Source organism: Stereum hirsutum (assembly GCF_000264905.1).
Source record: "Stereum hirsutum FP-91666 SS1 unplaced genomic scaffold STEHIscaffold_20, whole genome shotgun sequence".
Classification (NCBI taxonomy): domain Eukaryota; kingdom Fungi; phylum Basidiomycota; class Agaricomycetes; order Russulales; family Stereaceae; genus Stereum; species Stereum hirsutum.
Genome location: NW_006763150.1, coordinates 884495 through 896535, shown reverse-complemented (window position 1 = coordinate 896535; position 12041 = coordinate 884495). Strand labels below are relative to the sequence as shown.

At 53.8% G+C, this 12041-nt stretch overlaps 3 protein-coding genes across 3 annotated transcripts; all 3 read left to right on the top strand.

The window, feature by feature from the left end:
• The first annotated feature begins 249 nt into the window (after positions 1 to 249).
• On the top strand, positions 250 to 1911 carry STEHIDRAFT_126047 (uncharacterized protein). The gene is made up of 10 exons (XM_007310566.1): positions 250 to 344; positions 398 to 437; positions 496 to 547; positions 611 to 693; positions 770 to 840; positions 924 to 962; positions 1024 to 1062; positions 1119 to 1131; positions 1184 to 1309; positions 1377 to 1911. The coding sequence occupies exons 1-10, from the start codon at positions 291 to 293 to the stop codon at positions 1499 to 1501; spliced, it is 642 nt and encodes a 213-aa protein (XP_007310628.1). The 5' UTR covers positions 250 to 290; the 3' UTR covers positions 1502 to 1911.
• Positions 1912 to 3496: 1585 nt separating this feature from the next.
• Positions 3497 to 9315, top strand: STEHIDRAFT_172748 (uncharacterized protein). The gene is made up of 9 exons (XM_007310565.1): positions 3497 to 4072; positions 4397 to 4557; positions 4615 to 5952; positions 6015 to 6236; positions 6297 to 7533; positions 7600 to 7815; positions 7901 to 8038; positions 8101 to 8496; positions 8567 to 9315. Exons 1-9 carry the CDS (start codon positions 3544 to 3546, stop codon positions 8926 to 8928), a joined length of 4599 nt encoding a protein of 1532 aa, XP_007310627.1. The 5' UTR covers positions 3497 to 3543; the 3' UTR covers positions 8929 to 9315.
• Positions 9316 to 9475: 160 nt separating this feature from the next.
• Positions 9476 to 10440, top strand: STEHIDRAFT_37844 (uncharacterized protein; the record flags this gene model as incomplete). The annotated part of the gene is made up of 5 exons (XM_007310315.1): positions 9476 to 9524; positions 9590 to 9711; positions 9797 to 9896; positions 10068 to 10243; positions 10393 to 10440. Coding segments are annotated over 5 exons (495 nt in total), but the record flags the coding sequence as incomplete, so codon positions are not given.
• Between the last annotated feature and the right edge of the window lie 1601 nt (positions 10441 to 12041).

Genomic DNA, 12041 nt, shown 5'->3' with positions numbered 1-12041 from the left:
CATGTACAGTAGCGTTCGTTGCCCTCTAGAAGTCATCTTGTGCCTATAATCGGGGAGCACAGCTTGGTACTTAGTTGGAGAGTCTGAGACGAAATTGGCAAGAAATTAGTGCGGGGGAAATGAAGGTGTGGCACGCGAGTGTGCGATCGCCACGCCAAGCCGTTCAACAAACGACAACAAGCACGTTCCGAATAGTCACGTCTGACACTCACTTTTGCCTCTCTCTCCCTTCACCTTCGTCCTCGTCACCCACAAATTCGTCCGCCTTTCCCTCATCTCTCTTGAACATCATGCCCCAGTGTGGGACATCGTCTGGTACACCATCATTTGGCCGTGGAAGACCGGTCCGTCTAGTTGTCCCTTCCTCGCACTAGTTCCTCAATAACCCCTGCGCTAGGTCCAACGAAAGGTCGTCGTATGTGGAGATGGTGCCTGTGGTGCGTCAGCCTCAGAGTGCTCATTTGGCGTCTTCTGATTGATCTTACTCGTCTGTAGGCAAGACGTCGTTACTAAACGTCTTCACACGAGGCTTCTTCACACAAGTCTAGTGCGTCACCAACTCTACATTCTCTCGCTCTTCGCCTCCTCATATTCGCCACCCCGTACACAGTGAACCCACCGTATTCGAAAACTACGTCCATGACCTCTACGTAGATGATCAGCTAGTCGAGCTCAGTCTATGGGATACCGCCGGTCCGTCCGTCCCCACCCCACACTCCCTCATGTTTATTGATCCCACGGCCTCTGCCTCTGTCATTCCATCGCCCAGGCCAGGAAGAGTTCGATCGTCTAAGATCACTGAGCTACGCAGAAACACACGTCGTCATGATCTGCTTCTCGGTGCGTCAATCGAGTTCCTAGACATCCTTTGTCTTCCCGCGCGGTCAACATATTGACCGGCGAGTTGCATTGTTTGAATGCAGGTTGATAATCCAACATCGCTGGAGAACGTCGAATCCAAGGTCAGTCTCCCCGTCCATCCAATCAACCAGACCCGAAAGCCCTTAGCTTCAATGGTGTTAGTGGATAGATGAGATCCTAGAATATTGTCCGGGCGTCAAAGTGCGTTGCCTTCACTATGACACACTCTCCGTGTACTGAAACGTATTGCCAAATAGCTCGTTCTCGTCGGTATGTCAGCTGCCGTAGCCATAAATCCATTGCTTTGACACGCCACTTGCAGCTCTAAAATGCGATCTACGGGATGACCGGTCGGTGAAGGAACGGCTCGCACGGTATGGGATGCAACCTGTCCAATACGAAGAGGGTCTCACAGTTGCACGCCGAATACGAGCGTCGCGTTATCTAGGTTCGCAACTCTGAAATTTATCTCGTACTATGTCCTCACCTGTTCGTACTGCTGCCGCCCATTCTAGAGTGTAGCTCGAAACATAATCGGGGTGTAGCTGAAGTCTTCTATGAGGCTGCACGGGTTTCACTCACGACGAGAGCGAAGGGTCAAGGAGGACAAGGACAAGGTGGAGGGTGCATAGTGATGTGATGCGCCCTTTGCTCTACACCCTCCTCTGTCTCATATGCCTGATGATACCCTGCGCTGGAGTTGCGGAATCCTTACCCACGCCGCCACCCGCCACTCCATGCCCATGGACGGACATCCGGCTATCCTCCTGCTATACCCCCTTTTCCTTGGTGGTCTTCTCTGTGTTTATGTCTTCACACCTATGGGTTCATCCACTTTTCCTTCATGTAATTTTTGTTTTAATCGTGGCCAGACTCTCCTCTTTTTTTTTTCTGCCTGCACGCCTGTCAGGTATATTCATCTAGGCCCACATGGCACACATACACCTGTGCAACCCTCGTTCTTACCGCTGAAGCGTCGTCGGAGGTACATGGCATATCCGACTTGTACTGATCTTGTATACAATAATCATCATTATAACTACCTTAAACACCCATTATTCGAGCTCGCTTTGAATCTTGGGGCCGTTCGTTCATAGGGCGATCGGTGGCGAGCTGGGTGGTAGAAAAGGGATCTTGGATGTTATATGGGACACCTGAGATGCTGAATATCAGTCTGCATGAACATCAATGCTCTTAGTGAACTGTTCGCCCTGTGTGAGCCAGGGTGTCTATGGGTGCCAGATTGAGCCATCCGTGATACTAGGCCACCGTTGCTGCCAACTGGCCAGCCGCAGTATTTTCTTTGAGTAGTTGGCGAAACACATACATCATTATTCTGGTCACTCGAACATCGGTGTCGCTGTTCTTCTCAGTCCCACACCTAGAGTCCCTGTTAGGCTGGCGCAATCGGTGGAATAGACGAAAGTGGCGAGGGGCACCATCCTCCGAGTCAGGGCAGTCGAGGTCATTTCATCTAACCGTCATCAACGAATTGGTGTATGCTAGCCAGTAATAGTGATAGGCGTAGTTGGGCGCGAAGTACGAGATGAACCATCGTCTTCATTCGTTCCTTGACGTCTGCTAACTCGTCTTGTGTCCCTGGATCATCGCATCACTGCGTGCGCATTTGCCTGCGCGGGATTGTCTGCTAGACCTGGGACCAGACAAGATCTGCCAGCAGGCTAGTCTCGAGGTCCGTCAGGTCAAGATGCCAGCACCTAGCGAGGTATGCTTCAGACCCAGGGAAGCAACCAAGAGGACGTAGCGTGTCGCCGCTGTAGCCGGTTTCATAGAATCGACCACCATCAGGACAGCGGTCAGGCGATAGCCGTAGAGTCATGAACGAACCCGATGAGAACTATCGAGACAATGAGGGTCCTACTATGATCAGAACATTCTGCGAGCCCAAGACTAGTCGCAACGCCGCCCTATTGATAGTTGTGTGGTACAACTAGAAGGCATTCCCAAACTTAAAGGTATCTGGGAAGCGTCCACCTGCCCGAGCTATGGCGAAACCATGGACAACCCAAATCAGGGCAGTCTGTCGACATGACCAACGGCCAAACCTTGCGCAGCTGCAGACAGGCCCGATATAAGGAGCGTGTGTTCGCTCGAAGCCACCATCAGAGGAAGAAGTTGATGCCGACGGGCCTGGGCGACGTAGGAGCTGTACGGCGTACGATCAGTTACATAGGTCCAAGAATGTTTGATGCGTGATGGATTTGCTGAAAGCAATCGTACGACCATCCGGGATGGTGAGAAGGGGTAAAGCGACCAATTATTCGGTCATTCTGAGAAGCAAGAGTGAGAGATTCAAACGCCAAAATGGGGTTTATTTTGAGCATGAAGGGAAGAGTACGGGACGCGATGACCGCCATTCCTTTTGGTGTTAACGACAGCGAAATGAAGAGAAGAATTGCACGGCCGCTGAAGGAAAGAGGATAACTCGTGTAGATGGTCAAAGCGACCATTGTTGGTCGATGGATGTTATTGGTAGTAGTACGGACGAAGAGAGGACGAACCGCCAAGAAGTTGTTAAGCGCCAAGAAGGGCGGGAGGGTCATGTGACTTATAGCAGAACCAGAACCTGTCTCCGTCTCTGCTCTTCGTCCGTCTCCAGCCCGTCCAACATCCCCGACGACGGCGACGACGTCCTTCCCGCCATCGCCATCGACAACGACCATGGCAATGCCTGCCCCATCAACGCCTCAGTCGTCCCGGCACGCGAATAACGACCACCTCACCGTGTCTTCCTCACATTCGTCTCATACGCTTTCTCCACACACGCCCCGTCCATCCACGTCAACGTCCTCTGTCACGACCCCATCGTCAGGCCGCCCTTCACACCCCGTCTCCCTTGATACCCTTCTCGCCGCACACGCCAATGCGCCCGATCCCATACGTGCTACTCTCGAACACCTCGTCGCAGACCGCAATTCGGTCGCTGCCCAAAACAGTCAGCTCTGGAAGCTTATCGAGAAACAGCGCAGCGCTACAACACAGCTCAACAGAGACAACGACAGAATCAGGACAGAGCGCGAGGCCTACAAGTCCAAGTTAAATGCGCTCGGAGAGAACACCGACGCCATCCTGAAAGCCTTCAAGGGGGAGAGACACGAGAGACATGGCAAGCCTTCGTCCTCTGCTTCTCGCTCAAATTCGTCTCCGAATCCCAGAGCTACTCTCCTGCGCCACCAATCAGACGAGCCCAGTACGTTCTTCTTCCCTTCATTTTCTACCTTTTTGCCCTTTTCCCCGTCTTTTACCTCTGTCCACCGCGGCTTCTTCTGTTACCAAGTCAAATCGTCGCCTGGTTGTGCCTCAGCGCACGCGACGGTTGACCCTATTCGCTTTGTCCAATAACGACCCGGCTATTTTTCAACCTTCTTCGTACCGTGGAGCAGCAGTAGAAATTTGGAGATTCGGTTCTATCATAGATGTCTAGAGGAATCAATTCGCAGGACGCTATTGTTCCTTGTCTCAATACTCAGTTCAGCAAGTGATAATTGCATTTTGTCTAATATTATACCTGCAGGTCCCGGACAACCACGGCCAGGGTCCTCAGAAACTTCTCGCCCGGGGCCCACTGTCCTTATTTCACAATCATCCTCGAAGCCGTCTTCTGATCCCTCGTTTCAAGAGCACTTTCGCAACACAGCCCCCGTAAAACCCCCACCTCGCTCTAACTCGCTCAAAGTAAGTCCTCCATTTCCAAATATCTAAACACCATTCCAACTCTGATGTTCTTCATAGTCCTCCTCACGCGCCGCGCGACAGCATGCTCGAGCTCTCGCCAATCAGGCCGCTCAGGATCAGCCCCAATTGTCATCCTCTCCGGACCAGATGATTGGAGACACTGATGAACCAGAACCGGATTCTTCATCACCTGCTGTTTCTCCCACCACCGCGACACCAGCCTCTTCTATCAGTACTTCGACTGCCTTAACGACGCCAGTGTCGACACACGGCCACTTGCCGACCGCTCAGGCGATCCTGGAAACCACCACCGCTCATCTTCCTCCCCCAACTCATAGTCTCTCTCGCGAGTCCCGTATTTCTCTTCCTCCAGAAGTAAAACAGTACATATCCACCATGGGAGAATCACCCCTCCCATCGCCGAGGCTGCCATCTGTCAATGAATCCCCGTCTCCCGTAGATAACCCAGGGGGCATGTCGTTTGCCGATAGTAGTGGCATGAGCTCACCCGTTCGAAGTCTTACGACGGCATACTCGGCCTCCAACCCCAATTCCACGTCCAACCTAAACATCAACCATCAAAACGATACCCATTCTCGATACGACAGCCCACGACGCGGACCAGAACATTCTGACGGCGAGTTCCTGGACATGGATGACGTCGAGGACGAAGGTGAAGACGAGGAAGACGAGGAACAGTCTACGGGCCCACGCGGGCGGCGAAACACTGATCCTGAACGTGATGCAGATTCCACCAACAACCCGTACGGTGGGCTCGCGAGCGCTCAGGCGGCCAGCTCAGCACCGAACTTACACGCTGACGACTTCCCAATGCCGCCTTCGACTGCATCCCCTAAGGACCAAACATCTTTCTCATCGACTCAACCCCCTCGGACTCCACCGCATCGACAGGTAGTCACTGTTGCGGCTGACGACTTGGCTGACGGACCGCAGACGCCTACAGCGAATACGTATAACGCCCAGACCGTGGGCTCACACACGAACATGTCTGGAACGACCCTTAATTTCAATGCGAAAGGCTCGTTGAATGGAGGTGGTTCCCCGTTCCGTGCCTTGCCTCTCCTTCCCCACGACCTGCCCCATACACGAATCCAGGTCACAAGCTCGAGCGTGCGGCCGAACGAGCGGGGGAAGGACGTCCTCAGCTTCGTCGTGTACGTGGATCCCAATGGTGTGAGCACCTCGACCGGAACCGGCAGTATCAAGGGGAAAGGGAAGGAGGGCTGGAGCGTAGAGAAGATGTACAGCGACGTGCTAGGGCTGGATCAGAGAGTGCGGTCGAGGGTGGGAAAGAGCGTCGGGAAGAAGATTGCGAACCTCCCAGATGGGAAGTTGTGGCGGGATCATGCGCCCTCAAAGGTCGACCAGCGGAAGGTAAGCACTGCTGCATATTTTTCCCATACGGGGTGTTGACATGGATCTCGGTGGGATCGCAGGCGGTTCTCGAACAATACCTCCAGACTCTCATCAATCTTCCCATCAAGAACAACGATGAAGTCATCGCTTTCCTGACATCTGATATCTTGAAGGAGACGAACAAGCCTGTCTCGAAAGAGGGCTATAAGGAGGGCTATCTGACCAAGAGAGGGAAGAATTTTGGAGGTTGGAAGACTCGGTTCTTTGTGCTGCAGGGACCGCAGCTGGAGTACTATGAAAGCGTACGTTTCCTCCCTATTGATATACAGCGCCGGATTTCTGACATTCGCTTTGCGATGCAGCGCGGCGGCACACACTTGGGCTCTATCGCGATCACCGGTGCCCAGATTGGCCGTCAGCAGCGACCAACCGATCGACCTCAGACGGACGAAGAGAATGAGTACCGGCATGCTTTCCTCATCATCGAGTCTCGAAAGGGTGTGGCCGGCACGCATCGCCATGTTCTATGTGCTGAAAGCGACGAAGAACGAGATAACTGGGTGGAAATACTCGTACGCTACGTCTCCGGTGTCTATGACGAAGACCCCAAACCCAACACCAGCAGCGGTGCCTCGATCAATGTCACCATCCCCAACGTTCCTAGCACCACCTCCAATGCCTCCACCTATTCACGCACCAGCACGGCTTCTCCTGATTCAGCACATTCCCCAGTCATCATGCGCAATGGACGTCAACAACCGACGCGCGGAATGTCGAAGGACGATATTTCAGTCGGCCCCGCCCTTCCCCTCTCCCAAATTCCTCACGACGCTGCCACCGCCAAACTTTTCCAGAACACAGCGCCCTATGACGACTCCAGTTCCATAAAAGGAAACGATGTGTCACCATCTGACCGCTATCCCTCTCCCGCTTCGGGCTTCACCGACCAGCAGACGGCTCGTCGTCTGCTCGAGAAAGGCCCATCGCCATCTCAATCCCAGCCGCCATCGCAATACGCGAGCTCGACCGAACTCCCGCTGTCCAGCTCGCTACCCACCACATCGCCTCTCGAGTCGGGAACTACCGAGTTCCTCGCGTCAGTCACACCACGTGCTAACTCGGAATTGGGCCATTACTCGGATATGGTGGATCCTCGGGCTGCTGCTGCTGTCGGTGCTGGCGGTGGCGGCGCGGGTGTGGCAAGTCCTTCGCGCTCTCGACAGTCGCCAGCGACTTCCGAAGCCGCTCGAAATCGTCATTTGCATCGGCAGTCATATCATCCCTCGCACGATACCGTCAGATCGTCGCCGTTACAGCCCCCACAGCCGCCTCAGGGATCGCAACCACATACGCATCTTACTCTTACCCCCGAGAGACCGTCATCGCCCGACGTCGGGTCCAGTCCGAGCGCTCAGAACACCCCAAGACCAGACATGGCGAACGGGGCGAACTCGAAGGTCAAGATCTCAGGGCCTATGAACGGAGCTCCTATCCCTGCTGGATTGAAGTTTGGCACGAAGGAGAAGGAGCCTGAAACGCATCAGCCCAATGAGAGAAGGGAGAAGGCGAAGTCGAGGATGTTCTGGGATCGGTTTAAGGGTGCGTCCTGTCCTTTTCTGTCGTTCTTTCATCATGCTAACTGAGGTGGGGGTACCTTGGGTTTAGGTGAGAAGCCTCCGACGGTTCAGCATATCCCTCGCAATGTCTTCGGTGTTCCCTTGGAAGAGTCGCTTGATGTATCTGAGAGAGCAGGCCTACCATCCATCGTATTCCGCTGCATCGACTTTTTGGAGAAGAAGCACGCAGAGCAGGAAGAAGGCATCTATCGATTGAGTGGCAGCTCTGCAGTCATCAAGGCCCTCAAGGATCGATTCAATAACGGTGAGTCTTCCATTCCATCAGAACTCTCAGTCGGGGCGAGGTTATGGACAGCGCTCATGGTTCTATGTGGGGTTCTCGTTGGCAGAGGGTGATGTGGACTTGCTTGCGTCGGACGAGTATTGGGACCCTCATGCCATTGCTGGCCTCCTGAAGTCATTCTTCCGTGAACTACCCGTGAGCGTCCTCACTCGTGAACTGCACCACCGCTTCCTTGGTGTCATAGGTGCGTGGATATCTTTGCCGTCGATACAGGGGCTCTTGCTGAAGGACTGTCGTCGCCCGTAGACCTCGTCGACACAAATGATCGAGTTCGGGAGCTCTCCAGTCTCGTACAGAAGCTTCCAGTCCCAAACTATTTCCTCCTCCGCGCCCTCGCCGCCCATCTCATCCTGATCGTCCAGAACGCAAACATCAATAAGATGACGATGCGGAACGTAGGAATCGTCTTCAGCCCGACACTCGGTATCCCCGCTGGTGTTTTCAGCCTCATGCTCGCAGACTTCAGCCGGGTTTTCAACGTCAATGACGATGAGCCCGCTGAGTTTGTCGTTGATGACAAAGGGAACGCACAGTACAGGACGGTCGAGGAGATCAGACCTGAGGATATCAGACGGAACAGTCGTCAGTATGCGGACGCTGAGGCCGATCAGCTGCTTGGATTGTCTGGAAGAAATCTAGCAGGTAAGGAAGCTCTCTATTCCGCGCTCATACCTTTTTGTCCAGTTCTAGTCTGACTGGCGTTCTCCAGCAGCTCCAGACGAAAGTCAGTCGGAGGACGGAGAGGATTTCTCACTACATGATGAGAGTGGGACGGAGACAACGGACAACGATCTACCAGAATCCTCAAACGGGTCCAGTCCTGTGCCTCAACACAGCCCCTCCCCCGATAACATGTCGCTGTCGCGCTTGTCAAGCGTAGCCGCCACTCGAGGGCTCAACATCAACGTTACCGCCGCTGACACACGACGACATAGTCGTCTGCCTGGGCCCGGCCTTCCAGCCTCCCCACGACCTACAGGCTCACCGCTGAATCCTCGCTCAGCTGGTCTCACGGCCGGTGGGCCGTCGTCTCAGCAATCTTCCTCGCCTTCTTCGCTACTCACCCCGAGGTAGGGGCCTACATTTGTCCAGCTACACGCGAACTTCGCACGGCCGTACTAGGGAGGGCTTTTATTATGTCTGCTTTGCTACTTCTCTTCTCCCGTCCTATTTGGGTTTTACCCTGTCCTATTTGGGTTTTACCCCGTCCTTTCGTGGTGGGTATAAACGCGCTCCGTGTAGGCTTTCTACTATTTCTGTTTGTCTCGTTTACCTCACGCACGTAGGGCTCCTCCTGCCTGTATATTCCAGCTTGGAATCGGATGATATCGCTGTTTGCATCATATACCCGTACCTATAGCATCACTTGCACGGTCATGCGTGCTATACATATGTACGACTCGTGTTCATAGTTTCCCCTGGCTCACTCAGTTTCCGTATAATGCATCTTCTGCTCGGTTCTCTCATCTCTTAAATCCGTATCGAGTCGCTTTGAAATGAGTATTAGTGTGGCACGAGAGGAAATAATGTGGCGCAACAATCCATCATACATGCGCCACGTGAGGCCGAACACGCATCAACGCTTGACTTCGCAAACGGAAGAGGACGTTGATCAAAAACCATGGGTTTCCGTCAAGCAGCCGTCCTCTCCTCTGCCTGCTTTTTCCTTGGTCCGCAAGTTCCAGTCTTCTCAAAAGCCCTTCGGCTTTTTCTAACCCAGCCTTTACGTTCACAGGCGTTCTCTTCATATGCTTCAACGTCGACTATCGAGTGCTCTTCCTGCCCGTCACCGACGAGACCGTGGCTGATGCGTTCCAGTTCTACACGATGTTCTACAACGCACCTCCCGCGATCAAAGTGCGTATTCTATTCTCTTACGAAGTGCGTGACCAGCGTGGTCTGACCTTGGGAAACGGTCCTGGTTTGTTTTCCACGTCGCTAGGCCCTGATGCATGGTGTGATGGGATTCGGTGTGCTTGGTCTCGTATTCAAGCTGCAAAAATGGGACGAGAGCGCGCTGTTCTTCGATGGTTGCTCACTCGGTACGTTACCCCTTCCTATGCGTATTCTGCACAACCCAGCCCATGTCCCACCCTCGGACCCGATTATGGCAAAGCTGATGAATGGTCTACCTTCCTCCCACTTCGACTGCTCCGCGGCCCTGTCCTGTCCTGTCTCCTTCTTCGTGCGTGCATCTTTCCGTTACATTGCAGCGGCGAACATATTCAGCATCGGAGTCTACACCGGGGTGACCATCCCAGCCCTGCGGACCATCGTCACCCCCCTGGAGGGCATCGATACGAGAGAGGACCAGATCGAGGCGGCAAAGGTGCTTTCGGCAGGCAACACCATTATCATGGTTCTCTTGGGTTCCGTGCTGCTCATGCAGGTGAGCTCTCTGCTCTGTGCTTCGTGCCTCGTTCGAGCCTCGTCGAGGCCTGCGTACCGAACGGGAACTTGTCCCTTATCCGAGGCGTTTGCTCCGTTTTTATTTTGTTGTGTGTGTGGATTGTATTGAATGGCGTGCGACGTTCACAGGGAGGACAAGAATACGCGAAACGGCTGGAGGCGCGCGAGCTCGAGAAGTTTGCAGAGTCGGAGAAGGGGACGAAGAAGACGGAGGGGGCAAAGGCGAGCAACGCAAAGAAGGACCAGTGATTTGGGTCTTGCACGGTGGGTTCAATCGTCTTTCTTCTTTGCGCCTTTGAAGGGATCTATGTCCGCTGCTCGTTGTGGACCGTCAATGTCTGCCTATCTTCTGCTTCCCCCTTAGACTTGCTTCTTTCTCTTCTCACCCCTGCTAGGCTTTGTTGCGCATATGTAATTGCTGTATTCAAGTCGTGTGCCTGTGAACACAGATGTTGCAAGTATTCCGTGTCCGTTTGGAGCCAGCGAGACCCCCGTTCTATTTCTATTTCTATGTATGTTTTCAAGTCGTGGCATGGTCCTCGTCCTCGTCCCCGCCAGGCACGGCGGCCTCCCAGGCGCATAGACCACGCTTCTAAGGTCACATAACGTTAACGAGAGCTTTGTGGCGTTGGCGATCTCACATCAGGTTCGCGAACCATCCTTTCCAGTGTCCCGTCTCTAAACCTCTTATTGTGGCACATGCACTCTGAATAGCCATCTGAAGGCGTAACGGAATGTTAGAAGCGAAAATACGGTAGCACGTGCAGGCCTCGGGAGGATCGTGTGCATTTGCAAGCTGGTGGGTAGGCCATGGCGAAGCGGACGACGGTGAAGTTGATCCTCGGACGTATGCACGACTCGTTCGAACGTCGAGAGGCCGGAAAGCGCAATACCATATCGAAAGCGTTGTCCGAGGTGTTCTTCGCTGTCCTTCCGCGCATGACGGTAAGTAAGTACTTATGCGAGGGGGACTGACTGGGAGACCGACAGCTTTCTCGTAAGTCCGGCATCTCATCCTTCGATTCTCTCTTTCCGTCAAGCTCTGCGCATTGCACGATCATAGTATGCACATCTCACTCTCCTCGGTCTCTCTTAGCTGGTATGTAAATCCCTGTTGAACTGATCCTGACTTCTGATGTTGATTTAGACTGCTCTATACAGACGACTCCCTATTCAGGACTGATCTCCAGTCCAGGACACCCGTGGGCCTCCTCCGAGTCGAAGACGTTCCTCCCATATCCACGCATTGGGCACCGTACATAAACAATCTCAGGGCTGCTATCTGGCTTCTTCAATATGCATATGCGAGCATACATAATTACTTCCTCGGACCACCACCCCCTCCTTCCCCTGCGGGGCCCGATTCGAACCTGGACCGTTGGCGATCAATTGCAAGAGGGGTCCATGCATTCATGATCTATCTCATCCCCCCGATGCGCTTCGGGCACTCAACGTGAATTTGCCGGCAACCACAGCCTAACAGAGCCCACAAGGATCTACATACGGTGATGGGCGTCGTCCCTACCAGGGCTAAATGTTCTCAGTCGGCTGACTTGTCTCCCTGCCTTCCCTCTCTTCGCTTTGGTTGTACCAAGCGCATCGGCTGCACGTCCTCGCGCTCATTGCGCCCTCGCTCGCTTCCCGATGACGAAGAAGTCTCTCGACGCTTTCGAGCCTCTAATATTCGCCATATATTTGGGGTTCTCGTGCAGAGTGATAAATGATCCTAGAGATCCCGATATTCGACGGTCTCGAAGGGCCCGACGGCAACGAAGGAG